Here is a 27387-nt window from a genome sequence, read left to right as displayed (position 1 = left end):
TCATAATACTCGTCATCCGACTGCGATGATAACTCCTACAGAAAGCAAAATTGTTCGCTAATATTTCTAATCCTTGTCAATATTATTATTTGTTAATACCTTACGCAGACACCTGCGAAGGCTTCCTGCTTTCGCAATATCAAATCCTAAATCCTTTTCTGGCACACATGCCACCTTAGTGGCATGGACATCTTTTGCAAAACTTAGATTGTTGACATGCTGCTTTTGCTGATCGCAAGGTTGTATCATTACTTAGCATTAATCAGGGATTTGATTGGGTAATTTACTCACCACCCCTCTAAGCTTTGTAATATCAGGCAGGACCAAAACAGACCTGCCACTTACGTACTCTGACTAAAAGGGAAAGTGATGTGGTGTTGTGAGAAACCGGCATACCTATTGGAATTGGTTCGAAACCAATGCCATGGCGTTGTTTTTGGCCAATTCTGACAACATGTAGGTAATTAGTACACTGAATAAAATGCACTAATTTGACCATCTTTCTCACCAGCCAAGGGGATAGAAAGAAGTCCTCATTTTTCCTCAAAATAAGGTCATTTTTTGTCCAGCAGTTGCATAGTACTGTACGGTACACCTCCGAACCTAACGATGTCAACAGCACAACGGCGTCAACATCGCAGAGAGTTCGTCACTTTACTCAATGAAGAAGACTGGGTCGATTGGATAGCAGCCATCAAGAGTGCTGCGTACTGCTACGAAGTCTGGGACTATATCAATCCGGATGTCAGCAAGGATGAACTTCCAAAATTGACAGAGCCAGAATGGCCGACCCCAGATATGGTCAACCCGACGGCTACTTCCATCGACGAATTATCAGACGATGAGAGGGAGCATTATGACTTCCTCGAGGAACATTATCAAAGAAAGCTTGCTCAGTACCACTCCAAGAAGCGGGAATTAAGAATAATACGACTCAGAATTCAGGAAACTGTGTTACGCCCGAATCTTTCCTTGCTCTTGACCGCGACAGCGCCTATGAGATGCTCGTTGCCTTAAAACGACGATTCTACCGCAGCAAGGACTTCCAACGAGGTATTTTACTCGCTCAGTATCGCAAGCTCGAGGAAGGTCCCGGAAATTCAGGCATCAATACCTGGCTTCGGAGATGGGGAAAGCTGTATTTTCATTGCCGGAAGTTGGGTTTGTCAGATCTTGAAGACCAAGCTATCCATGCCTTCATCAATGCAGTACCATCATCAATGTTCAGGACGATCCACCTGGTGAAGCTGATGGAGCGTGAAGAAATGGACCTTCTCACGGTTGTCGATGATTACCGAACGTTTCTGCAATACGAACCTTCCATATCCAACTCTCGCTCCGGGCCGACAGTTGAACGTGGCGTTAGGGCGGAATCCAATGAGAGCAATCGCAAGAAATTTCGACAATGCCTCTGCGGGGAGTACCACGCCTTCAAAGAGTGTCGATATCTTATCGAATCACTCCGGCCCCAGGTTGGATACCAGACCCGGAAATTGAGGAGCATATCAATACTATTCTGAAAAGAGTCGTGAAGGTTCGTCTTGCTGTCAAGCGAGCACAGATGGAGATGGAGAAGGGCTCTGCTCCAAAGATCGGGACAAAGGCCTCTTTTTCTGTATCAACGGCACCCTTGGGGACTCCCTATCCTTTGCAGAAGAGCTTCTTGCTGGACTCTACTGCCACACTCCATATTTGCAACACTCGAGATCGGTTCAAAGATTTTCAAGAGGCCGAAGAAGGTGATTATTTGCTGGCGGGAGATACAAAAGTCCCGATCCGAGGTTATGGTGTCGTTAAAATCAAAGCTCGGGCTGTGGAAGGGGACGGAAACTGCATTCTTGCTTTTCACGATGTCGCATTTGCTCCTACCTTCCATACAAGCTTGGTGTCGCTTGACAGGGCCATGCAGAAAGGATACTCCTGGGATACCAAAAACGGAGCACTCGAAAAGGATGGAAAACCTATTTGCAAGGTGTCACGCCGCCATGGACAATTTGTTTTGGAATACAACCCTATCTCTGAATTGGTGAAGCAGTCCAAGACAATGCAATTCATGGTAATGCCATAGCCCAATGAGACCTGAAATGGCATCCGCGTTAGATAATGTGAGAAGAAATATACTTCAAATCGCAGTAACCAATCGACTGTACTCAACATACTTGTATCTATCGATAACAACAGCGTGTAGGAAGCACTTTGCTATTTACTCTTTAGAGATGAACTTTATCAAGCCCGAGCCGTACTAAATCTGCTTATTCAGCGTCCTTTCGGGCGATCCACCAACCGCGATCTCCACCGATCACGCAATCGCGGTCGCCCGCAATTCGACAAAATTTAGTCCGGCCTACCAACCAGCCAGTCATAGCGCATCGATTAAGGATTGTATACAGCCAGCAGGAAAGAACATTGAATATAATTCTTTTTCTCGGTCGAGACGGCGGTCGAGTCATCAATTAAAATCTGGGGGCTACAAATATCTTTTCTCAACAACATATTTTTCCTTGAAGTCTATTGCCTATATGGTTAATAATTCTCTGTGGTTCAATGCCGGGATTTGCTTGATCTCCGCGGAAGTTAACTCGAGATTTTGATAAGAGTCTCCCAGCAATTATCCCATGGGCAGTATTGAAATTATCACATACTTCTTGCCAAAGAAAATTTTCTCGATCGCATATATTGATTATTAAAGTCGCAGCACCATATCTCCCCTGGTAACGGCTGCGATACCACGTTATGATGAGAGATTCGAAATGTGGCGAGAATTCGCCAGTACCACTGCTGACGGCAGTGGACGCAACATCACAGGTTCACTTGATTGTGGGCTCGAATCCGCTAGCAGCAGCGCGATGCACGAAATGTCTAGAAGTCGGGGCAAAACCAATTATTATTGCCCCCAAAGATGCGGATATGCATTTCCTACTTACGGAGCGCATTGAGCAAGGCTCAGCGCAATGGGTGAGGAGAGAGTTTCAGGATGAGGATTTGACGAGCTTGGGGCGGGAAGAGGTTGATCACGTCGTTGATGCGGTTTTTGTCACTTTGGGTGGTAACAACCCTCTTAGTATGTCTGCCATCTTTTGCGTGATAGTCTGAAGCAGTTATCAAGCTAACTGAAGTTCCAGGCAGCCATATCTCTAAGCTCTGTCGGCGATTAAGAATACCAGTAAACGTGTCTGATACACCAGAGCTGTGTTCTTTCACATTGCTTTCGACGCACTCTGATGGTCCCCTTCATATTGGGATCACGACGTCAGGGAGAGGTTGCAAGCTGGCCTCCCGACTGAGAAGAGAGATAGCCTCTTCACTGCCTGCAAACTTTGGAAAGGCCGTTGATCGGTTGGGCACGCTGAGAAAGCGGATCTGGGAGGAGGACCAGGCCGCAGGACGAACGGAGTCCAAGTTTGAAGTCGAAGACGACGACTCGACGGCTCAAAGTCACACTTTCAACGCATTGGTAAGAAATGAGGATGAGTCTGCTGCGAAAACTCGACGAATACGCTGGCTCTCCCAGATTTGCGAATATTGGCCGCTGCAGAAACTCGCGTCCATTTCCGACGCGGATGTCGATGCCATCCTCACTGCTTATTCATCAGGAAAATCCGATGTTGAATCGCTCGTTGAGGAGCAAGTCGGATCCCGACGGCGAAAGGGAAAGATTGTTCTCGCAGGCTCTGGACCAGGACATCCTGATCTTCTCACCCAAGCGACATACAACGCCATCAAAGACGCAGACATTATTTTGGCAGACAAACTGGTCCCTGCGCCGGTCTTGGACCTCATTCCCCGAAGGACAGAAGTCCACATCGCACGCAAATTCCCTGGAAATGCAGACCAGGCTCAGGAGGAGTTCCTCCAAATGGGCTTGAAAGCCTTGAAAGCAGGAAGACATGTCCTGCGGCTGAAGCAAGGGGACCCTTATCTTTATGGTCGTGGAGCAGAGGAATACGACTTTTTCCAAAAAGAGGGCTACGAGCCAGTGGTGCTTCCTGGAATAACCAGTGCACTCAGTGCGCCTTTGTTCGCCGGCATTCCTGCCACCCATCGCAGTGTTGCGGATCAAGTACTGATCTGTACGGGCACGGGCAGGAAAGGGACCGCGCCAGAGCCGCCCACTTATGTTCCCACCCAGACAGTTGTTTTCCTGATGGCATTGCATCGACTCTCTTCCCTGGTAGAGAGTCTGACCACCGCACCAGCAGACGCCGAGGGCCCAATTTCCCGAGTACTGTGGCCCAGAGACACGCCATGTGCGGTTATCGAACGGGCCTCATGCCCAGACCAGAGGGTTATCCGCACTACCTTGGAACATGTGTGTCTAGCAGTGGAAGAAGAGGGCTCGCGACCCCCTGGGTTACTGGTCGTTGGTGCGAGTTGCCATGTTCTCCACAAACCGGAAGGGCAGAAATGGGTCGTCGAGGAAGGGTTCAGAGGTTTAGATGAGTTGCGGGACATCACGATTGCTGATGATCCAGCAGCTATCGAGACGAAAGCTCTATAACGAAAACAGTTGACGAGAAACTTGTTTAAGATACTTGCATGGGATGGCGTATATATATCCGGCATTGAAACGCATGGGATACCAAAGAGGGACATGTATGATAGACACAGATATGGCTTACTACGAAGAAAATAGAGGTCTGAGCAATGTATCTACTGTACATAGTTCAAACAGTTCCCGAGTAGTAAATTGAAGATATGTGAAGAAATCAGCTATCGTAGAGGTCATAATACGGTTTAATACCATGTGGAATAGTACCTACCTCCTTAGGTGCTGTCACATGTTCCGACGAAACGGTAATTTTACCGCTCCGCCACGTTTCGATCTGGACCCGATGCAGATCATCCCGCAGTCGGGGCCAAGCTCCACCATCACTCGATCTCCTCTTGCAGGTCACCTTCAACAAGCTCCTTTTTGACGATCTACAATCTTTAAAGCTGAGAGGAAAGGAAGTAGCGATCATCACCCACCATGGCTGCACCAAGCAGCAGCAGACCATACGTGTCCAGCGGACAGATGCTCCAAAGGTGAGTCGGCGTTGCAGCTTATCTGCCACGTCCGTGCTACAGCTGGGCTCGTCTCTCCCTCTATGAGCCATCACGACGAGGAAAGCATTTAACGGATGAGAATGATTGCTGACTTGTTTTGATATTCGCTAGTCCTCCTCTGTCCGTTCGGGTGATCCGCTTCTTCGAGAGCATCTACTTCTTCCTCGGTCTTTACTTTGTTTCTTTGTTTTCGGTACGTAGGCCGGATACTGGTGTTTAGTTTACCTGCTCGTCCCATTAGTCGCATATGTTCCTTTTGGTTTTCGCGAAAAGCAGCAAGCTCCCAGGACCTATGATTTGCCATGATGGTGCTTTCATTGCTAACGCCTGTTATCGTCTTGCTCCAGCTGGACCCATACACTGCCGCACAGAACTCCCAGTTCAACGTCACCCGGCCACAAAATAAACCCAATACCAGACCTCGATGGGGTGGAGGTAGCTACGGAGGAGGAGGAGGTGGTGGTGGTGGCAGTGGACCGGGAGGTAGCGGAGGAGGACCCAGGAGGATTGGACGGGTGGATGATATTCGAGGACCGGAATGTCGCAGTTGTCAATGATGGGGGAAACGCTTGACGGATTATATTCTCGATGGTCTTACAATGATATTTTCTCGTCTTCATACAGTCGCAAATCCGAATAATAACGGGAAATGCTGCGTCTTGTTCGAATATTATTATTATTCTTCCATTGTAGAGAGCGTTCTTCAGTCTAAAAATATGCACGCCCCGGCCTACTGCCTAGGCAGTAAGACTTACTAGTTAAAGAATGGCTAATTACATATGAAATTTTTCGCTATGGGTCCAGTCAGTCTGAGTCTTAACTGTGAGACTTAGAGATATATTCTTTATCAGGATGTGTATCTTATGGCCAGAGACCCTGCAGAACTTAAATAACAGTACAAAATAGTTGTTTCCATTCCACGATTTCTAGAAATCACAGACCTCTATTTCTATTTCCTTTCAGCACTATGTTATTATTAAATAGGCATCCAAGTAAGATGCTGCCAGTCAATCACGTGGCAAGCCTAGAGATCAGTGGACCACCGATCCATGGATCTGGGGAAGTGGACAATGTTTCCGAGATGGAAACTTACTAGGAACAGGACCTTTCTCTTATTAGATAGAGATGAAGTCACAACTCGTCACAGCGGTTCTTCGCAAGTCGAGCGCGGGCACCTCCGGTAGTCGTTCTTTTTTAAACTAATCGTTGAATCTCCCTGACTCTGACACTATGATACAGTTTCAGACTTTCAGTAAGATACAGTTTCACTTTCACTTTCAAGATTCAGGTCTGAAATTACGTATTTCTAGTGCAGTGATTGGCCGCCTTGCCCATCGTCTGTGTCGAACGTCATTCATACTGGTATATCGATGTGAGTACGCTACTAATCCCCATAATGGGGATTGTCTCGATACCTTGTGGCTTTTATCGTGTCCAAGTTTTTGTTATTCTGCCTGTTTAAAGCTCTGTCGAGGGCACGTTGGCATATATGAACTGTATATACATGTGTATGTAGTGCATATCTTTGTGAGAGTGCACATTACGATGCGTGTTTACCAGATGTGAAGAGATTCCCTTTGATTGTTATAATTTTTGTGTCAATATACCCACAGACATTGGCTGATTTGAGTAGCATATCTATCTACATTGGAAAATGTCAACAGAATTGGCCGTCCCCACCACCGATGCCGACTGGGATGCTCTGATCTCGACCATCAAGGACGCTCTGCCCGAATCTCGTACGCTGTACCCTAATCCTGTCCCATCGTCGATCGCGAAGACCATCGACCATACCCAGCTCTCTCCCACTGTGTCAGAGCGGCAGATTGATTCTCTCTGCTCGGAGGCTCGAGAATTCCGCTTTGCCACGATCTGCGTGAGGTCGCCTCAGGTCGCTCACGTGGCAAGCCACCTGAAAGATACTTCCGACGTAGGCATTTCCTGTGTCGTTGGCTTCCCCGAGGGAACCCAGAGGACCACCGACAAAGTCAACGAGGCCAAAATGGCCGTGGGGGGCGGAGCGACCGAGGTGGACATGGTGATCAACTACCCGCTTCTGAAGGAGGGCAAATACACTGATGTCTACAATGACGTGCTCGCCGTGCGCAAGGTGGTTCCGTCCCCGATCAAACTGAAAGCCATCCTGGAGACATCCGACCTCACGCGCGACGAGATGATCGCCGGATGCGTCGTCAGCTCCATGGCCGGCGCGGACTTTGTCCAGACGAGCAGCGGGTATAGGGGCGTCGGGGCGAGTGTCGAGAACATCCGGTTGATGCGAGAGACGGTCGACCGGATCGGGAAAGGGTGCAAAGTCAAGGGCAGCGGAGGCATCACATCGGCTGATCAGGTTATTGCCATGCTGAAGTCGGGTGCGGACAGGATTGGAATGAGTGCGAGTGTCAAGGTTATGAAGGAGCTGGCGGGAGATATTGAGGCAGCTTCGATCCCACAAGGTGTCTATTAAAGGAATCAGAATGAAAGAGCAAATAGAGCAAGGTAGAGTTACAATTTCACCTTGAAGTTCCACAGAGACCAGCCAGACCAGCCGGTGGAGTCCGGAAGAGGCGAAGAAACCTCTCATCGTTGCGGAACGGAGTTTGTTGGATCTTGGTATTCTTCTATTTCTAGCATTGCTTGTGATCCTCGCCGAAGTCCGCCGAAGAGCTCAAAATTAGTCTAGTTGGGAGGAACGCGCTTCGGCTCGGACGCTGGCGTATTGAATGCTATCCTAATTGTGACACGGTGGAGCTATGCAAGATTGTTAAATATATATTGTCTAACATATCAATTTGTATGGGTGGCGGTCGTCTGGCTCAGTGTTCGAATTTATGAGCATGAATTGGTCTGTAGATCCGAGGGTTGATTTATATATGACAGTCATATATCAGACGAATGGTCCTCCCGACCCCGGTTCATCTATCCCCAAGGCCGTCTTGCCAATACCCCCACCCTGTTCGATGATCCGATGACCTTCCCGTACACCCTCCAGCGTCAGTTGCAAGCGCTGCACCATGTGGCAGGTGATGTGTCCTGAGTCTACAAAGTGAGACAACTCTTCCAAGATCCGATGATGCGAGTCGATGTCGACCTGGTAGACCGGCTTCGTGCCCAGAAAACACCAAATGAAGGACAGAGACTTGGCCATGAATTCCGTCCCGTACATCCTCGCCTGGCCTTGGACAATGCTGCAGATTTTGCCAAACGGAGCGGCGATTTTGGCGCAGAGGTCCATGTATCGATCGGTCGAGTGGGCGATGAATATATACCTGCTTCTATTTGAGCAAGAGAATATGACTGCAGGGTTGCTTTCCTTACTTCAAGGGAACATCTAGCTTAAGGTCATCCAATTGCTTCTGGATGTCCTCCTTATGGTTAAGGACGTGGGTCGCTCCCATCCGCTTCGTAAATTCGATACTTGCCGGTCGCGACGCCGTCGTGAGGACGACAGGCAGCTCGAGGACCTTTCGTGCGATCTGGCTCGCGACAGCACCTACTCCTCCGGCGCCATTGATCACGAGCAGGGCAGCTCTCTCCCCTTTCTTGATCTCAAATCGTTCTATCAGTGCTTCGTAGGCAGTGATATAAGTCAAAGGCATGGCAGCGGCCTGGGTCATGTCCAGAGATTTCGGTTTGTGGCCCACGCTGCGCTCGTCGACGAGCTGGAGTTCTGCATTGGAGCCGTGCCGCAAGGGACTACCGGAATAGAAGACTTGGTCTCCTGTCTTAAAGAACTGGCATTGGGGCCCTGTCGCGACGACTGTCCCGGCACCGTCGTAACCACAGATCTGATACGGTTTGGGAGTATGGTCGTAATAATCTGGAAACGTATGTACCAGCAATATTAGTACCAGCAACATCAGAACACTGAGATCGTAGCATTGGGTTCTGGGGCAAGAAGTATACATGGATAGTCATCGTATTTCCCAGCACGGACTTTGACCTCAATGGGATTCACAGAGCATGCCTCTACCCTATTCCACCACATTTAGCAATTCTCAGTCTGGTCAGATACCTAAACTTTTGACACTGACTTACCGAACTAATAGGTCTCGACCAGTCGGCGTTCCCGGATCGGGAGCGTCTTTGGCTATGAGATTTTCCACGGGGCCGTACTTCTCGACGACAATGGCCTTCATGGTGCTGATTGTAGCAGGAATTGATGAAGAAAGGGGAAGTAAAATTCAATTGAATTCATATGCCATGAATGCCGTGAATTATGTAACTATGAGGAGAATGAAGATTATTACGGAGTAAGAGAAGATGCCATGGCGTAAATGTGAGGTAACCATGCCAGCTATAGATACCCAGGTAGGCATCCAACAACGGATTAATACTGACTTCTGCGGATTGAAACGCAGTAAGAAGGGTAATTAAATCAAAAGTTACTGAGCTTCATCTTCTTTTCCTCCATGACGTCCTTTCTTGCGACGTGGGAATTGCCTGTGCAAGTCAATGCATTGTTCGATCGGTAATTTCAATAATCTCTTAAAAATCATCCACTGGATCGAAAAGAGAAGCACTCTTGGAATTGCTTGCGTCTGGAGCTTTCGTAGTGAAGGTACGGAGTACATGGACCTGTATTCTTTGCTGTCGATTAGTTTCATGGTACTCTGTAGATCGGCGTCAGATAAGATTGGAGTGTTTGCTTGTGGGGAAGGTGGGTCCGCCCACTATTCTCACTGAAAGCTTCGAGCTAGCAAAAAAAAGTCGTCGAACTCCAAACCAAGCTTGATCGCAAGCTATTTTGAGACTGACGACTCTCTTCGAAACCTGATCTTTCTATTACTTGTCTGCCAACATCAACCATGGCAGTTCCCAAATCCAAGGTACGTACCGATATCGCACCTCCCAAGTTATTACAGATTTCACTGAGATTTCTTCAGAAACGGAAGATCTCCCAGCACCAGACTGCCAGAAACGAGGAGCATGTCGACACGTCAAAACCCTCTGCGATCTTCACTCCCAAAGGACCCAGATTACACACGCTGAGCGTTGCTCTACCGGGGAGTATCATTGAAAAGTATGGATGGAAGCTTGTTAGGATTCAATTCTGTCATTCATCACTTGAATTGACTAACATGCTGGTGGCGCGTTGCAGTGCCAAATCCCATGACCAAAAAACGTTTCTTGCCGGGACGATCGCCCGCGCTCTCGCCGTATTTTCCGTCGACGAGGTCGTCATCTTCGACGATGACAATCCTCCCCGACCAAATCGCATCTTCGATGATCCCAACACAGACGAGTACACCGCGACGAAAGACCCGTCCCACTTCCTTGCGCACCTCCTCTCCTACTTAGAGACACCGCCTCATCTGCGGAAGCATCTATTCCCCATGCACCCGAACCTGCGAACGGCAGGGACATTGCCGAGCCTAGATATGCCCCATCATCCCCGAGCGGACGAGTGGTGCGACTACCGGGAGGGAGTTGTGGTGTCTGGAGATGGTGAGGTAGGTGCACCACGCCTTAAGACAATGGAGAAGGGGCCAAAAGTTAACTGGAATGTGAAGAAACCTACGCTTGTAGATACTGGTCTTCCGAAGAAGATCCAATTGCGCGACTACGACATCCCTTCTAAAACGAGGGTGACCATCAAATTCGGGTCTCGAGATAACTACGAAAAGGACGCAGAGCCGGTGGATCCCGCCGAACCCCGTGAGGAGGCTGGCTACTACTGGGGGTACAGCGTGCGACGGTGCGGGTCGCTTTCCGCCGTGTTCACCGAATGCCCGTTCGACGGCGGGTATGACCTGTCATTCGGCACCTCTGAACGTGGCGTACCAATCTCACGCGTCCTAGCGGAGCCCGGCTCGATCCCCAAGTATCGACACCTTCTCGTGGTGTTTGGCGGAGTCGCTGGCATTGAGGCGGCTATTTCAGCCGATCCAGAGCTGCTGGACAAAGGTCTCACGCCGGCTATCGCGGGGGAACTCTTCGACTACTGGGTCAATGTGCTGCCGGATCAGGGGAGCAGGACGATCCGCACTGAGGAAGCGGTCTGGCTGGGGCTGATGGGCTTGCGAGGGGTGGTGGAGAGAAACGGTTGATCGCAACTTTTCAGTCGAAGCTCAGAAGTTACGAATTCGGAAAGAGAGAAAGAAAAGAACAAAGCTTTCAAATGTGTCGGCATCTGGACCAGTGTTTCAGATCAGTCGACAAGCGCACATCCTGGTCTTATGATTTTCGCGTGGCGAAACACCCACTCGGCTGCAGAAGACAGGGATATGCGACCTGCACGAGATCACGCGAGTTGAATCTGCGACGCGCAAGGCATGTTGCTTGCATCTGTCCGTGCTTGACTCGACTCAACCTGACTTCGTACATACGCAGCGTACAAACGTTTTCAAAGTTTTCGAACACGCACGATGACGACGTCGATGATGATGCAAGCCATCAGCTTGTCCTGTCAAAGTCAAAGCCACGCGATGTCGATTAATTGATCGATTTGAGTGGACAGCCACCTAGGTACCTACTTGCTCTGAACTCTGTATCCAATCTGCATGACATGGCATTGCACAAGAAAAACAGGAGCGTCACGTGGCATCATATCACCTGAGAGAGTCCTGTACTTATCTAGGTGCCTAACTAGGTAGGAAGTGAGGCAATTAGATGCTATTATTATTGTGATATGCCAATGGCATGAACATCATCATATGCTTGCTATGTACAGTACAGAGTATGACTGTGAAACTGTCCTTCCTTCCGTTATCCATTCCATACTACAGTATGAACTGCAGTCCCGCACTGATCCTCGGTACGGAGTTGAGAGATACCTGAAATAGACTGTCCGTCTTTCTCTGACATGATATGACATGACATGACACGGGAAGGGACGAGTTTGTCGACTTGACGGCAGAGCCGAAGAAAGTAGGCAGGAAGTTGAGAGAGAAAGAAGCCGGACCTACGTATCTCGGCAGTCACATTCCAGTTGTAGATACTAATTTGATGGGCTACCACACTCGCACACACCTCTCTATCTCTCTCTCTCTCTCCGGAAATACGTACAAGGACCTGTATTATACCGACGTAGTATACACAGAAGAAGTTTCTAACAATGATAGGCATGAACATCACTTTTTTCTTTCGAGTACATCTCGTAAGTAAGTAAAAGACAAGAACACCAGTCCCGGTCCATAAATGCATGAATGCGTCCATGAATGGTAAAACATGCTATGATATGATGAACGCCACGCCAATGTACAGTAGACACATATCTACCTATGTACGTAGGTAATCACTTTTCTGTCCAAAAAGGAATACCCTGATTCCATCTAGTTGTCAGTCGTCACTCATGTCCCCTGACTCGCTCGTCTCGGCAGCGTTATCCTCCGCAGCTCGCGCTTTCCGTAATAGGGCATCCCCGTTCTGCCCCTTCCTCTCCGCATCGAACCAGGCCTTTCTCCGCTCGAGATCGCGCTCTTCCTTCTTGGCACGTGCCATCACTTTCTCTCGCTGCGACCGCGCGTGTTTCAGCTGCAGCTCGCTGGTGTAGTCCTGCAGGCGGGCCAGGTCCGATCGGAGCTGGATCAGCTCGTCCGTCGTGGCGCGTCGGGCCTTCTCGTTTGTGGACAACTGCTTCTTCAGACTGGCGATTTCGACTTCCAGGGACTGGATGATAGGTGCGGAGGAATCCACGGAGTCTCCGTTAGAGGTGGCTGAGGCTGGAATGGAGGCTTTCGTCGCCTGGCCTTGGTCCAGCGCGGCTAGCTCTGCAAGACCTTCCTCGATCAAAGATGTGGGGAAGAAAGGATGCGTGAGTGCTTCGGAGAACAGATCAGATTTTGAGGACTGATTTTCAGTGCTGGAGGAGATCAACGGTCGAGACGATGACGAAGAAGTTAACTGAACGTTGAAGGTGTAATTAGGAGGGACGATTCCGGTGCTTTGGGAGGCATCCGACAATGCCTGGTCATATCGGGGTTTGGTGACATTGTGTATCGTGAATTGCGAGTCTTGCGACAAGTGTTGAGGAAATCCACTGGGCGATAGCATTTGCAAATTCGTCACAGGGTGCGTATAGTCCGCAACGGTAGAGGCATACTTCCCCCGAGCGATGTCCCACGACAGTATCGACCCGTTTTGATGCCCGGATAGCAGCGTCATGCCGTCGTATGACAGCGTCAGACTCGTCGCCGCACCAAATTCCGACGACGGGGCCTTCCATTGATCGTCGGCAGCGATCTGCGATGGGGTCGACTGCAGTCGAGTATCATACAGGGGATGTTGAACGGACGGATTCTCGTAAAAGTCCACCCTCTGTACGTTTCCAGATTCGTACCCGACATAGAAAGCCCTATCTGCCGGGTCGACCGTGATGGACACGGCAGTCGACGGCAACAGGAACGTCCTCAAGACATTTCCCGTATGGTAATCCCAGACCACGGCCGTGTTGTCTCGGGCGGCAGAGATTGCGATATTGCTCCGGCTGCTGCTGTGGCCAACTGCTAGTGCTGTAATGGCTGTTCGATGGTTCGAGAACGAGCGGATGGGCGAATTCGGTGGTTTCTGATCGCGTCCCGTGGACGCAGGTTTCGAAAAGGCCAGCAGTCGGGGCAGAGACCACACATGGACATTGGCATCATGCGATCCAGAGAGAATGAAATTGGATGTGGGATCGACCACGAGAGACGTCACAGGCTGGAGATGGGCAGGTGAGGTCGACACTTGGCGACCGGTGCAAGTCTGCGCAATTCAGTCAGTCCCATAATACGACTCCAATTGCGCATTGTATCAACTCCTGAACTAGACATACCTCCCACAGGATCAATCGGCCTCCCTCCGTCCCCAACACTAGGATCTCGCCGTTCGGTCCTCCTGCCACCGCGATACTGCGGATCCGCTCTGGGAAGGGGACGGTCGCCTCCTGATTGCCCCTGGCCCTGCTGTAGACATGAACGACTGCTTTGTCGGCCTGAGCGGCGAACACATGGGTGGGCGTTACCGCCAGGCCATTCGGGGAGGTGGAGCTCTTCTTGAAGGTAGTTCGCAGCGCGGAGGCGGGCTGCAGCTCATGGATACAGATCCCCACGTCCTTCAGGGTGGAGGAGGCCGGAGTCTTTGACGAAGCCAACACCGAGGCGACAAAGCTCTCCGAGAGCATGGCCGCCAGTGAAAAAGGGGAAACGGGACCTAGAAAAGGGTGTTGGACAGTCTCCAGTGTCCCAGTTATCTACATCGGAATTTTTTTTCTTGCTGCGATTAGATAAAAGTGATAGATCGGGCTGTTTGCATGGTTTGTGCCGCGCGAATCGATAGATCGAAAAACCAAATCTGATCTGAGCGCCACATCTCGCTCTCCAGTCAACACGTCGCCAACCTAATCTCACGGCGTTGAACCGGATCGGAACTCTATTTATCTTCTGGAGCCATTTGTCCGATCTTTTTCTGCTGGATTCAGGAGTGAAGTTAAATAAATTTTCCGTACGCGATGATAAGTATGGCGCGGGTAGAGCTAGAGCGCATTACGTAAGCAAATGCCCCTGGTCCACTACCGAAATAGGCAACTCAATATGATCGATCGCCCAATCATGGATGACATAATGCAATCCAACAACAACAGTAACTCCCTTGAAGGACCTGGCGCTGTATGCAGGATTATAGGCGTCCTAAGTGAGGGCTTCTGAGCTGTCAGTGATGGTTAACTCCAATCACTCTACGGATTGCTACGACGTCGGTTCCTCCTGGCCCAAGGTCACCATTGAATACGTCCATCGACCCCGTTCGATGCAGCCATCAGGATTTAGAAAGTTTAGAAAGCCAGATAGCAACGCGCACAGTCTGCAGAGATAAAAGAAACTTTTTCATTCTGGCATGTTTCTACGCTGCTGGGTATCCGCGTTCCACAGCCAAATATGATGGATGCTGGCTGCCGCGGCCGGACGCAAGGGATGCCTCTAGTGATTTCTGGCGCCCCTTCTGGTTTCTTCATGACACACTTCGCAGCCAACATACCCCTTCCATTGTGATGTGCGGTCTTCCCAGTGGAAATTCAGTTTGTGATTCTGGTGCGCCCCCTCCCGGACTGGGCCTGATCAAGAACCCTCTGGCCAATGGCTGGCTCGTCGCCACGGTTCACCCTCTTCCAAATATGCAAGGACATTTGTAGCCGCTCTCCTGCGGCTTGCTCGTTGTCGAGAGAGCATGGCATCCCGCCTGGAGGGAACTGCCTCCGACCGGGCCGTTTTTACAGACCTGCCGTCAAGGGGGAGGCGCCTGGCTTGATTCCTGCTTCACACAGTATAAGGACATTGGACCTCCCTCCCTGCTTGAAGTCGTCGACTGTCTTCTCCCCCCTTCCCAGTCGGATTGATACTCGGCTGTGTGGTTCGTTTGGACTTTGTACAGTTGAATTGAATTCAAGATGCCCTCCATTGAGGTTGATCGCCCCATGGGCGATTCGTTTCTTCCGTATCACCCTGCCCACCACAACAACCAGAGTCAGTCGTGCCTTCAGGATAATGCTCCGCCATTTTCTCCATCTTCCGTATACTCCCAGGCCTCACGGACAAGCCGATCCTATGGATCGTTGTCATTCCTTCCCTCCACTTCCTATCGTTCAGAGTCCGCAGACCAGCCTTTTGCCTCATCTCGAAGAATCACAGAGCGACCTCCCGTCTATATTTCTCCATTTCGTTCCGTCCGGCAGATGAGGGAGCCCTTTCAGCTGAAGCTCCCAAGCTCCCCTTCGTTTGAAAATCACAACAGTTCAGCTTCGTCCAAGGAGCAGCCGCGAACGCTACAGTCTCCCATTGGGCTCCGACCGCTGCGTTCGTGCCGCTCTGATCAGCACCTGGTGGGCGGTGCCCTTGAGAGCTTTGGACTCCTGCCCAGCCCGAGTCTGTCAGACTCCCGTATACAATCGAAGCCCGATTCCTCCCCACCGAAACGAGAGATCCAGCGTGATGAGAGGCAGAGCGCCACGATCATGTGTTCCTGTACTCCTCCAGACCGACTGTGCGAGCTTTGTGTCGTCTCCAGTTACGAAGGACAGATGACCGCCGGGTCAATGGAACCACCAAAAGACACCGACATGACAACGGAACCTGCGAACGTCGTTGATGAAGAACGTCAGGAGGTAGACGAGAAGCCCGAGGAACCTGTAACTAACGTGATGGAGAGTATTCCGCCTGGGAACCCTGTCCCAAATCCAACGTCGACTCCCCTCACCCAATTCACTGAGTTCAAATCCTCTCCTGGCTCGTCAGGGAAAAGTAAGAAGAGGACAAGAACAGGCACTGTCTCCAGTTCAGCCAGCTGGACTCCTGGAGATCTTTCCTACTGCGAGAGGTGGCTTCAAGGGGTTCCACTGGATACCCCTGAGCGCAAGGACGAGAAGGCCCGAGAAGCCAACCGCCGGAAATGCCAGATTGTTCAACAGGACAAGCACAGTCGGAAGCCGGTCAATCTTCGCATTGACACTGATGTGGCCAATCACTCGGTGGTATGTTTATATTTTCTTTTTTTTTCTTTCTTGATTTTGTGGCCTACTTACTCATGTGTGTACAGATGTTTGCAGTTGCTAGCAAGACAAAACCAAAGCTCGTGGATATTTCGCGCCGTTCCTCTTCAGTGACAAGCTTCTCCGTCCAGATTCATCCTCCGCCTTCTTGGAGAAGACCATCAACACCTGAACAGTGCAGCAATGAGATCTCCGCGTTCAGTCCTGATACCCCGCAGGAGCTTCCTGACAGTGGCTATGCCACCCAACAGTCGAATCACTCGTCTGAAGGAAGTCAAGACTTCTGCGAAGAAGACTACGCCGACTGCGCACTAGGTCTGAGATCTCCTGCAGAGCCACCCTTCACTGGTGATATTGCCTTCCGCTCTTTTATGTTTGGTGGCAAGCCTCACGATTCCAAGCATCGTCCTGTTCCTTCCTCACAAAAACCAGCTTCTTCCTCTCCGGAAGTAGGGAAGAGACCTCATCTGCGAACTCCTCCACCCTTGTCGCCGAAGACGGTCGACCAAGAGACGCTGGAAAAATGGTGGGACTACGAGTGGACGCTTGATCAGCTGGAGCTGTCGGTCAAGGACTTTCCTAAATCCATGCTCCGCTTGACCTCTCCGGTCATCATCCTTCTCCGACAGAATCACGAAGAGGCATTGCTTCGCCCATTCCGGAAGATTTTCCCTGGAGTGACGGAAAGCCTCCTGGACTATCTGTGCGCCGCGTTGATTGCCCGGAATTATTTGGTCTCGATGGCGTCGACTCATCATCCACGCGACAGCAGCTCTTTGACGTTTGCACAACCATCAACCAACTTGTCGCGTCTCGACAGCGTGCCGGAAAAAGCACGAGCAACCCTGGGCCTCACTCTGCCCAGTGCGTCCCGATTCCAGATCGCGGAGCGATTGATGGGTTCCCGGAGCCTGGAGCTCCGGAAGGGCCTGGATCGGATTGTGGACAAGTTGATCTTCACCATCTGTGGGCGGTCGGACGACACGTTGAAGGCGGCAGTGGTGGTGTTGACCCAAGTCCTCGAGTCAAAGACCTAAAACTGTTACAACTTGATTCTGTAACTTGATTCTGTATGATTGTTGATGTTGGTACTTACTGTTGTCACTCTCTTTCCGATCACTCTCTCACTCTCTCTTTCTCTCTTTCTCTCCTTATAGATGACGACCGTTTCTGGTCCTCCTTGCTGTCGCAGCGAAATATTTCCTTTTCAAGTTAAGATTTATTTATCATGCGTGTTTTATACCTCTCTGCTAGTCTGGTTTAATCTGTGTCATCGGCAGCATATGACGTTATTTTATTCTATTTTGTCTTTTTTTTTTGTTTGTTTTTATTTTTTCTTTCTCATAAAAATTGGGGCATCAGCGATTATTATTTGATTCGGATTCGTTCGTTCTCTTCACTTGATCATCTGTTACCCTTTTTAAACCCCTCAAACCTTCATATATGTCCCCCCTTCACACTCTCCATAGATGTATTTACAACAAAATTAAGGCTAAGACAAAGACATGACCATCATAGCGGAATTGAATTTCAACAAGCCCACCCCAGGATTGAATCATTTACAAAAACCTAGGAAAATGAACAGAGAAGAAACGGGATATCGTCATAGAAAAGAGGAAAGAGAAAAAAAAGAAATCGGGACACGGAAAATACCGCCCACCGCCCAGTGACCACCAATGCAATGAACCAGTGCCAGAGAGATAAGAAACAGAATGCTCTGAAAGAGTACAGGATTCATTCTTCTATCCTTTCTCTCTCATTGAAACATCCACAAGCGTATGTCAAAGTCCCCTAGCTACTGTACCTAACCAGCCTTGCCATACCAGAGGCGAGCCAACGGCCTCGTCAACGCCGCCACGATGTCAGCAGCGTATCCGTACCACCCCTTTGCGGCAGTGACGGCATTGAGGAGGTTCACCATGCGGTGCGTGAAGAGGTCAACTTGCTCAAAGTCTTCGGCGTGGATCTCCCAGATGGCTCGCTCCTGAATAATGCCGTCCTCCTTTGTCCGGGCATGTTTTGCTGGATCAACCATCTCGAATAGATCCTCGAGCTGAGGGAGGCCGTCTGCTCCTGCGAGGGCGGTGACTTCGTCCTGGTCAACGGGCACGCGGACCTTGACCTTGGGCCCGACCACGAGGGCTCGTCCGATGATGTCGGGCCGGGACACAAAGCAAGTCGCCGCCTCCACGACGTCCTCGGGGACGCCCATGGCTCCTCCGGCCAGGATGACGCGCGCCCCGACGTCGAGGATCGGCGTGTCGATGAAGTACGGACAGAGCATGTTCACCCGGATCCCCTTCGTGATGGGTGCTGAGGCGCGCATGCACCGGAACAGGCCCAGCACCCCATGCTTGGAGACAGCGTAGGGCGTCTGCGTGACGATCGGGTACAGACTCGCGACGGAACCCACCAGGATGAGATGCCGATCTCGTTCGCTCGGGGGAGATGTCGACGAGCAGGGCTTCGAGCCCGGGTTGCGCTCCAGGTAGAAGAGTGCCAGATGAGTCGTGTAGAGCACCCCGGTGAGATTGACGTCGATGGTCCTGAACCGCGGCGCCGGAGGGTCCGGGTCGTGCTCGTAGTCGACCGTTGGGTTTTCGAATACGGCTGCGTCCTTGGTGTCGTTGATACCAGCATTGGCGACGACCGTGTCGATGCCGTGGTGTGGACTCAACCGCACGGCCTCGCGGAAGAAGTTGACCTGTGACTTCCACGACGTCACGTCGAGGTGGATAAAATGAAGATTTGGGTTGTTGGTTTCGCGGCGCAGCTGCGCGACGAGCTGCTCGCCGGCTGAGGCGTTGATGTCGCCAATGATGACATTGGCGCCGTAAGATGCCCAAAGCTTTAAGAAACCTGCGCCGAACCCGGATGCACCGCCGGTGATGACTATCGTTTTCCCCCGGATGAAGGCCGGATCGATCTTCAGTGGGGAAGACAGATCGAGAGGAGGTGATTGCCTCGTCAACGAGGCGACGTTATAGTGAGGGATATCACTGGGCATGATGATTTTGATTCTTGTTCTCCTGTTCACGTCTCTTCTGAGTGGACTGAGAAGACAGTACCGAATGCTTGCGTTGTCCACTCTCTGCCTAGTCCAAACTGTCGATCCCACAGGTCAAAGCAGAAGACATCCACGAATATGTATTATCGGGCTCTCAAGGTTCTGTCACTGCGCTGTTGTCTGTTTTTCCAGAGAGAAGATTCCGGGGATTGATTCTATTTAGACCCCTAAAATAGTCAAAGTTAGTGAAATCTAATCCAGTTTCATATCGGAACATGCGCGCAAAAGAAAATAGTAAAAGCACTGATGAGATCTCTCAGGGAGAAGAAAAGAGAAGTAGATAACTGGGAAACAATGGATAAATGAACTGCCGTGAATTGGAAAGTGAAGTACATTTCCAATTTCGGCAATTCCCGGCCAATCAGGTATCGGATCGGGGTTTGGCCATAATATAATGGAGAAAAAAAAAAGAGCCAAGAAGCGATAATAATCACAATTTGAATCTGGACATATTTGAGATGCGTACCTTTGAAAGAAGAAGCCCAGTAATTGATTGACTGGCAGTGGATTGGTCACACCTTGTGGTGGGGGATTGTGAACGTAGTAGGTACTTTTTCAGATCGGGGGGTACTTACCCTCCTTATAAATGGAGGGTTGCTAACTTTGACATAGAACCCTGACAAGCTTTGTCAATGATAGACGATCAGTGAGTGGGAACTGATAGTCATCTGAGGAGAAAAAAGAAATTGTCTCAGACATGCTGCGACTAACTACCAGCTAAGTAGATGGTAGTGATACGGTAGGGAGGTACCTCATAGATCAACCTGCTCGCACCACTAAACTTCGTTTGTCCATAGAGGCACGTGAAGCGGGCGATGATTCGCCTGGGTCCGCCCCACCGTGCCTCTTGAACGACTGTCTCCGCTCGAAACGCAGAGGCTCATTTCTCCGACGATTTGATCAGCAAAATCGTTTAGTCGTTATTGGTTGCTCGACCATGGCCTTGGAGGAGTCGATTCACAGGTTCGTTAGGGCTTGATCTCGGCTGTCCTCGGGAGATCATCGAGCAGGATAACGACGGAGTACTTACGGATCAACTCCGGCCCGAGAGCCAACCACTGGCTTAGTTTGCAAAGTCCGAGATCTCTATCATCCTCCAGTTCTCATCGACTGCTAACCGTCCTGCAGCGGAGTCACACTACCTAGCTATTGTCGTCATGGCAGCTTCAACAAACAGGCTGCGATGCCTCTATGCATCGCAAGCCATGAGAACTCATCAACCATGGATGATGGTGACTCGTCACTATGCTACGGCTTCCCCAGACCCCTCCGCAACCTCTTCTCCGACCTCCGACTCATCGCTGTCCAAAGCTCCCACACGAAGACGAACGACGACCTTCCGAGACAAGCTGAATGCAGGCCCCTCCTTCGCAGACTTTCTCAATGCCGGCAGCCGTGACAATGCCCCTCTCGACCCTTCAGAGGCATATGAACTCAAGACCGTCATGGTCGGACCCGCCGGTCGCAAGAAAGAGATGACTCGGTTGCCGTCGTGGCTGAAGACACCAATTCCTGACTCGGAGAACTACAAGCGCATTAAGAAGGATCTCCGGGGTTTGAACTTGCACACCGTCTGCGAGGAAGCGCGGTGTCCCAACATCTCCGATTGCTGGGGGGGAAGCTCCAAGTCGGCCGCGACAGCGACCATCATGTTGATGGGCGACACCTGCACCCGTGGATGCCGTTTCTGCAGTGTGAAGACCTCTCGGAATCCGGGGCCGCTGGACCCTCACGAGCCGGAGAATACTGCAGAGGCCCTGTCCCGTTGGGGTCTGGGTTACGTCGTCTTGACGAGTGTTGATCGTGATGATCTGCCCGACGGGGGAGCAAGGCACTTTGCAGAGACTGTCATCAAGATCAAGCAGAAGGCTCCCAGCATTCTGGTCGAGTGCTTGACAGGTGACTTTGGTGGCAATCTGGATATGGTTTCTCTTGTTGCCCGCTCTGGCCTGGATGTCTATGCTCACAATGTCGAGACCGTGGAGGCCCTGACGCCGCAAGTTCGGGACTACCGGGCCAGCTTCCAACAGTCCCTCCGCGTTCTGGAGGCTGCCAAGCGTGCCAAACCGTCGCTCATCACCAAGACCTCGATGATGTTGGGACTGGGCGAGACGGAGGACCAGATCTGGGACGCCCTCCGCCAGATCCGGGCCTCCGACGTGGACGTCGTCACGTTCGGACAGTACATGCGTCCGACGAAGCGGCACATGCCCGTCCACGAGTACATCACGCCCGACAAGTTCGAGCTCTGGCGTCAGCGGGCCCTCGACATGGGCTTCTTGTACTGCGCATCAGGCCCCCTGGTGCGAAGCAGCTACAAGGCCGGTGAGGCATTTATCGAGAATGTGCTGAAGAAGAGACGCGACGGTGCTGGGAAGGCAGAAGAGACGCCCTCGGTGGAGAATGTTCTTGCCGATGAAGCGACGAGATGATTTGATCTGAACTCTTTTTTTGTACCATACACATCATCTTCTTGCACAAACAGGAGTAACCTCCTGCTTTCTTTCAAAGGTCGCATTGCATGTTATACTGGGTTCGGGCGCTCACTGGTCAGCCTTGTTGGATTTTTTTTTCCCGCCTCATATAATTTGTTTTGAATTCGAAAATCACCTCCCAACAGGTGAACGGTCATAGTCGGGCACCAGGCAGGTCGTTCCTGGGAAATGGAATGAACTTTCGCGCTTTTTCAACAAGCTATGACAATAATAATATTAGTGCATCAGGTAGATATAGTACGATTCCGCTTAATTTGGGGTTGGACAGAGATAAGGCAAGACTGAGGTCCAGTTAGATAGAGGAGAGTTATCAATAATCAAGACTTTCAGATGATTATAATAATCTTGAAAAGCACAGAAAAGATATACATATGAAATGACATGTATGTATGTACAATACCTAGGTATAGATATTATTTTCCGGAACTATCTTCGCTCCAGGCGTGGTGGCGTATTGGATCCAAAAGGGCAGAAAAAGACTCCCCAATCCAAGATGTGACTCGTCACGGGGTTCATATGAAATGATGGATGGATCTCCTGCCTGTGTTAAAACTCCCATTCCTGCTCCAGCTCCAGATTCGCTGTTGAAAAAACGCCGTTTTGCTGGTTTCCATTTCCACATCGTTGACAAGTTCCGTGCATCACCTTCATAGACAGATAGGATTGTTGTGCTGAAGTAAATAGGATTCAGCATGTTTGTTGGACTTTGCTTCGTGTCTTTCAACATCCGCAACGAGAACGATGACTCAATGGGCAGGGAGATATATACGGACTAGTTGCATGCCTGGTTGATGTCGATTGTAACATTCCTGTCATGTCTTGGCACCAAAACTTCATTTCCCAATTTCGATCAACTCCTTGATTTCTTCCTCTCCAAGCCCCAGAAGATACAGTATATCCGTCATATTCTCGCCGTTCAGACGCGTCGGGGCCTCCAATTGTACCTTGGTCTTTCCCCGCCAGGCAACCCCAAGCCCGGCCTCGTGCAACATGAGCAGGTCGTTGGCACCGTCTCCGACGGCCAGAGTCTGATTGATCGGGATCGAATTGTCCGCCGCGAGAGAGCGCAGAAGGGCGCGCTTCTGAGCGGCGTCGATGATGGGAAAGGACGGCACCAGGTTCCCGGTCAAAGTTTGGGTCTCTTGGTTGATCTCGAGCTACGAGAAATTAAATCAGTTCTGGTAAGACTACACGAAAGGAAATTTTAGGTGAAATATGCACGTACGTGATTTGCAAAAGCATAGTCGAGGCCTAGCTCGCCGGCTAGCCATTCGGCTAGAGGTTGGAACCCTCCACTCAGCACGGCCAGCTTATACCCGAGCGCTTTCAATGCTCGGCATAGTTCTCGTGCCCCAGGAGAAATGGTGATGATAGACTTGAGTTTCTCAAAAACATCGGCGGGAACTCCTTTTAGAAGGCTGACTCGAGCCTTTAGCGACGCGGAGAAGTCCAGTTCGCCGTTCATCGCCCGAGCTGTGATGGCCTATTTTGCAATTAGCTATATTCTAGGGCATGTGGAGACAAAAATTCCTACCGCGACTTCCTTCTCAACACCCACGAATTTGGCGATTTCATCAATGACCTCATTTTGGATCAATGTGCTGTCCATATCGAACACTGCTAGGCGCTTATACCGCCGGAAGACGCTCTCCTTCTGTAGCACCACTTCGACGTTCCACTCCCGCTCAAACCGCCAGATATTCTCATGTTTTCGGAGATCCTCAAACGACAGATACTCCGGATTGGGCAATGGGGAAACCGTCACTTCGACGACTCGCGGCTGCTCCTCCTGATCCAGGCAGCGGTGGGACGAGTTTATCCGCTGATACGGGGTATGGAGACCCTCGAGGATTTGCAAAAAGCTCGTCAGACACAATTCTGACACAAAATGTCCGTACAAATGGTCTAATGGTTCTGGTTCCGGCGCCGGAGGTTCCCGTGGGAACTTCTCGATATCTACCGTGGGCGCAGATCCGACGGGAACCGTCGGTGAGGGCAGCCTGGCTCCCGATCGAGCAGCGGCTGAAGCGTCCGGATGCAAGTGTGGGTGAACGGGGTTGGCGGACTTGTAGAAAATGGTCGCGACGAGCTTGGGGGTGCCTGCTGGGAGGGGATTCGGAGTCCTTGGGAAGATGCTGTGCACAATCCCACTTTCCAACACTTTTGTGGGGTCCGGACTGATTGGGTTGGCGTTGAACAGCCGCGGCGAAGGAGAATCTCCAGACGCACGGAGAACATCATTGATATTATGCGTTACAGGCGGCGCGGGTTTGTACTGTTGGTGATCTTGGATGAACGATCCGCCGCTCAGAGAGCTGTGCCGCAATACCGGTCTCTCTGGACGAGAGGAACCCTTCGATGCTTCCATTGTCCGTAGAGGATTGGGTGAAAGTAAATTCAAGAGAAGAAAAAACAGACTGCACCGGTTGCCCGGTGACTTTCGATTTGAGAGCTTTCTTCTAAGGACGGCGGTTGGCACTTGCTGAGTTGCTATGCGGCTGCATCGTCGACCATGATTCTCGCCCGGTTTACCCCACGTGACGGTGCGGGCTGTTGGCCGCCTGGCATTTGGAACCAAAGGGGCCGCGTAGCCCAGCTGATAAGATCTTATCGCTCTGCCCCAGCCATTCCAGACTTGAAGGTTGCCACATACGGAGCTGTCCTATCGTCTGCATTTCTTCCATCACTGATGACAGTTCCACAATCACTGTGATGATGATGGATTGGTTTCACACTCGAGGGGGTAATCTGACAACAGACGGTAACATCATCTCCGTAGATGTGTGCAGAATGAATTGCTGACACGTTATCAGGTTGCTGTTCTCTCCCATTGGACTGATGCCGAGCAATGGCCGTGCCATTCAAAGTGGGCAAGATGAGCACTTTCCCCAGGATTGAGTCCACCTGGAAATATCCGCATTCCCTTGACGCCTGCCGATGAGGTCGACTCGTCGGTGGTGCACCTGTCTGCTTTCTCAGCGGTGGCTTACCTAATCGAGTTCCCCGGCATGGCACAGGGACCAACTGTGCAAGAATGGCGTGATTTCCACATGGCATGAGCACATCTCTGATTTTTCATCACAGCTCCCTAAAACAGCAGGCGGTCAGGCTCTATGGCGTGCTTTTTTTGCGGATCCGGGTATCGGACTCTCTAGGAACGGTGAAAACACACAGATTGAGTCGCGATGATGTGCTGCAGAGCTCCAGCCGAGCCTTTCTGCCGATTCCGCTCTCTTCCATGGGGGATTAGCAAGCAGTCTAAGGGCGAACCCAGTGCGCTTCCCCCAGACGATGTTGGCTGGCTTGGCTTTCTCCTATTTTCCTATTTCTCATCAGTTTGACGGCTCCTTGTTGTTCAGATTTCATCATATCTCGCAAAAGATAGACTGTTAATACTGGAAAATAAACTTGAGAATACCGGTTCTTTTCCTGACCCTGACTTTTGAAATTGTACATATCAAACCATTGGCATTATTTCTCCCGTCTTCGCAGTATCCAAGATGCCTGCGAAGATCCCCTCCAACTACCCGTCAGACACGGAGACGGTGGATCTCAGAGACAACGAGACAGAGTCTGGCTATGCCAGTGGTAGCTCTAGCGAAGCGAGCCTGCCAGAGGTCATCTTCACAAAAGCTCATCTGCAATTCCTCAACCGCCAGTTGCAATTCCTGGACGCTCAAGGTCAGTCATGAACCCTGGATTTCCCCCAATTTGTGGGGGCGGGGCATCTGTGTGCGTGTTTGGGATAATGAACTGACGAGTGACCAGACATTCTGAGATGGTGTATCACCACTCTGCCCAATCTCTATCAGACCACGGCCTTTGGCCTTACCGGTCTTGTCATTACTGATATGCTTTCCAAGCTGAATGTCCCCCGGCCTCAAGTTGTGGACATAATCTTCCTCGACACTCTACATCACTTCCCAGAGACGCTCGCCCTTGTTGATCGGGTACGCAAGCGATACCCTCATATCAACATTCACGTCTTTAAGCCTGCTGGCGTCGAGACGGCAGAGGAGTTCGCTAAGAAATACGGAGAGCGTCTGTGGGAAACGGACGACCAGCGTTACGATTGGACTGCCAAGGTCGAGCCGGCTCAGCGTGCCTACCGGGAACTGAATGTCAATGCTGTCTTGACGGGTCGCCGTCGCAGCCAGGGTGGTAAACGGGGTGAACTCGATGTGATCGAGGTCGATGAAGCCGGTCTCATCAAGATCAACCCTCTGGCCAACTGGACGTTCGACCAAGTGCGGCAGTACATCAAGGAGAACGATGTGCCCTACAACGAGTTGCTAGACCGTGGCTACAAGAGTGTCGGAGACTGGCACTCTACACAGCCGGTGAAGGAAGACGAAGACGAGCGGGCAGGTCGTTGGAAGGGCCAGGCGAAGACGGAATGTGGCATCCACAACCCACGATCCAAGTACGCTCAATACCTGATGGAACTGGAGCGAAAGCGCCAGGAAGAAGCTCTCTCCCAGGCACTCCAATCCCAGTTGACCACTGGTCCGTCAGCTGAGGGAGTTCAGCAATCCGCTTGATACCCTGGTTGAGACATTGTTCTTTGATTCGACTGATGACACGACCTTTCTCACGTCTGTAGTTTGTTTGTTGAGCATTCGGGACGGCGTTATTGCGGCGATGACATGTTCTTTTTTCTTCTTGTTGTACATATTTAGATAGATGACCAATGACAGCACATTTACGTTCGTGGAAGTTTCCTCTACATGTTCTTATCCTTCTATTCACACTATCTTGGGGATGGCGAAGAAATCCTCGGTAGGGCTCATCGCGTATTACATCACCCTGACATGATGATTATGATCAATAATCATGAGAATCGACTGGTAGTCATCATCGTTAACATTCAGCCGCAATATTAATAATAATGCCTTATACATCTGGCGTTGATGTCCGGCAGGTTCGGCGGTCCGGGTTATCTTGATCTGCCGGCGCTTGCGGGCTTAGTGCATTCCTTGGCAGGGCACCCGCTTTGTCGGACCAATCAGAGATGAGATCATAGCAATCACGCAACCTGCCACGGGAATGTCGTGATTTTTCTCTCCGCGGGAGTTGGAGACTGCAAAGAGCCGCGATTCCGATCGCGGAAGCGGGAACACGGTCAAAATTAAAATGATTGGGAAATTGAAATGAGCTTAATTGGTAGTCGGTGATCATGCCTCAGATCATGATCTACAGAGTACCTGTTCAACACGGAGAGAGGATAAGTGATAATAGCAAAACGAATATCAAGATCCAAAGTAGCAGTACTCCGTACGGAGTACTGCCATAGCAATGACTATTTCTCTGTTATGGGG

The 27387-nt window shown here is 50.7% G+C and overlaps 12 protein-coding genes across 12 annotated transcripts; 8 read left to right on the top strand and 4 right to left on the bottom strand.

Moving 5' to 3' along the window:
• Positions 1-1405: 1405 nt before the first annotated feature.
• VTN77DRAFT_7848 (uncharacterized protein) lies at positions 1406-2068 on the top strand (the record flags this gene model as incomplete). Its single annotated transcript, XM_069424280.1, has 1 exon — positions 1406-2068. One exon carries the CDS (start codon positions 1406-1408, stop codon positions 2066-2068), a length of 663 nt encoding a protein of 220 aa, XP_069275097.1.
• A 665-nt stretch (positions 2069-2733) lies between these two features.
• Positions 2734-4498, top strand: VTN77DRAFT_7847 (uncharacterized protein; the record flags this gene model as incomplete). The annotated part of the gene is made up of 2 exons (XM_069424279.1): positions 2734-3061; positions 3123-4498. The coding sequence occupies 2 exons, from the start codon at positions 2734-2736 to the stop codon at positions 4496-4498; spliced, it is 1704 nt and encodes a 567-aa protein (XP_069275096.1).
• Positions 4499-4969: 471 nt separating this feature from the next.
• VTN77DRAFT_7846 (uncharacterized protein) lies at positions 4970-5603 on the top strand (the record flags this gene model as incomplete). The annotated part of the gene is made up of 3 exons (XM_069424278.1): positions 4970-5025; positions 5158-5239; positions 5394-5603. 3 exons carry the CDS (start codon positions 4970-4972, stop codon positions 5601-5603), a joined length of 348 nt encoding a protein of 115 aa, XP_069275095.1.
• Positions 5604-6700: 1097 nt separating this feature from the next.
• Positions 6701-7513, top strand: VTN77DRAFT_7845 (uncharacterized protein; the record flags this gene model as incomplete). The annotated part of the gene is made up of 1 exon (XM_069424277.1): positions 6701-7513. One exon carries the CDS (start codon positions 6701-6703, stop codon positions 7511-7513), a length of 813 nt encoding a protein of 270 aa, XP_069275094.1.
• A 420-nt stretch (positions 7514-7933) lies between these two features.
• Positions 7934-8954, bottom strand: VTN77DRAFT_7844 (uncharacterized protein; the record flags this gene model as incomplete). The annotated part of the gene is made up of 2 exons (XM_069424276.1): positions 7934-8315; positions 8365-8954. 2 exons carry the CDS (start codon positions 8952-8954, stop codon positions 7934-7936), a joined length of 972 nt encoding a protein of 323 aa, XP_069275093.1.
• A 900-nt stretch (positions 8955-9854) lies between these two features.
• On the top strand, positions 9855-11096 carry VTN77DRAFT_7843 (uncharacterized protein; the record flags this gene model as incomplete). The annotated part of the gene is made up of 4 exons (XM_069424275.1): positions 9855-9875; positions 9933-10069; positions 10148-10499; positions 10560-11096. The coding sequence occupies 4 exons, from the start codon at positions 9855-9857 to the stop codon at positions 11094-11096; spliced, it is 1047 nt and encodes a 348-aa protein (XP_069275092.1).
• A 1231-nt stretch (positions 11097-12327) lies between these two features.
• VTN77DRAFT_7842 (uncharacterized protein) lies at positions 12328-14149 on the bottom strand (the record flags this gene model as incomplete). Its single annotated transcript, XM_069424274.1, has 2 exons — positions 12328-13731; positions 13802-14149. 2 exons carry the CDS (start codon positions 14147-14149, stop codon positions 12328-12330), a joined length of 1752 nt encoding a protein of 583 aa, XP_069275091.1.
• A 1260-nt stretch (positions 14150-15409) lies between these two features.
• Positions 15410-17544, top strand: VTN77DRAFT_7841 (uncharacterized protein; the record flags this gene model as incomplete). The annotated part of the gene is made up of 2 exons (XM_069424273.1): positions 15410-16489; positions 16555-17544. 2 exons carry the CDS (start codon positions 15410-15412, stop codon positions 17542-17544), a joined length of 2070 nt encoding a protein of 689 aa, XP_069275090.1.
• A 767-nt stretch (positions 17545-18311) lies between these two features.
• VTN77DRAFT_7840 (uncharacterized protein) lies at positions 18312-19514 on the bottom strand (the record flags this gene model as incomplete). Its single annotated transcript, XM_069424272.1, has 1 exon — positions 18312-19514. The coding sequence occupies one exon, from the start codon at positions 19512-19514 to the stop codon at positions 18312-18314; it is 1203 nt and encodes a 400-aa protein (XP_069275089.1).
• A 1217-nt stretch (positions 19515-20731) lies between these two features.
• On the top strand, positions 20732-22006 carry VTN77DRAFT_7839 (uncharacterized protein; the record flags this gene model as incomplete). The annotated part of the gene is made up of 1 exon (XM_069424270.1): positions 20732-22006. One exon carries the CDS (start codon positions 20732-20734, stop codon positions 22004-22006), a length of 1275 nt encoding a protein of 424 aa, XP_069275088.1.
• Positions 22007-22902: 896 nt separating this feature from the next.
• VTN77DRAFT_7838 (uncharacterized protein) lies at positions 22903-24437 on the bottom strand (the record flags this gene model as incomplete). Its single annotated transcript, XM_069424269.1, has 3 exons — positions 22903-23226; positions 23295-23552; positions 23604-24437. The coding sequence occupies 3 exons, from the start codon at positions 24435-24437 to the stop codon at positions 22903-22905; spliced, it is 1416 nt and encodes a 471-aa protein (XP_069275087.1).
• A 1132-nt stretch (positions 24438-25569) lies between these two features.
• On the top strand, positions 25570-26610 carry VTN77DRAFT_7837 (uncharacterized protein; the record flags this gene model as incomplete). The annotated part of the gene is made up of 2 exons (XM_069424268.1): positions 25570-25750; positions 25838-26610. The coding sequence occupies 2 exons, from the start codon at positions 25570-25572 to the stop codon at positions 26608-26610; spliced, it is 954 nt and encodes a 317-aa protein (XP_069275086.1).
• Between the last annotated feature and the right edge of the window lie 777 nt (positions 26611-27387).

This window comes from Rasamsonia byssochlamydoides, assembly GCF_041956645.1.
Source record: "Rasamsonia byssochlamydoides strain NRRL 3658 unplaced genomic scaffold VTN77scaffold_65, whole genome shotgun sequence".
In the NCBI taxonomy this organism is placed as follows: domain Eukaryota; kingdom Fungi; phylum Ascomycota; class Eurotiomycetes; order Eurotiales; family Trichocomaceae; genus Rasamsonia; species Rasamsonia byssochlamydoides.
The sequence above is the reverse complement of the archived record's forward strand: the minus strand, read 5'-3'. Positions and strand labels throughout refer to the sequence as shown.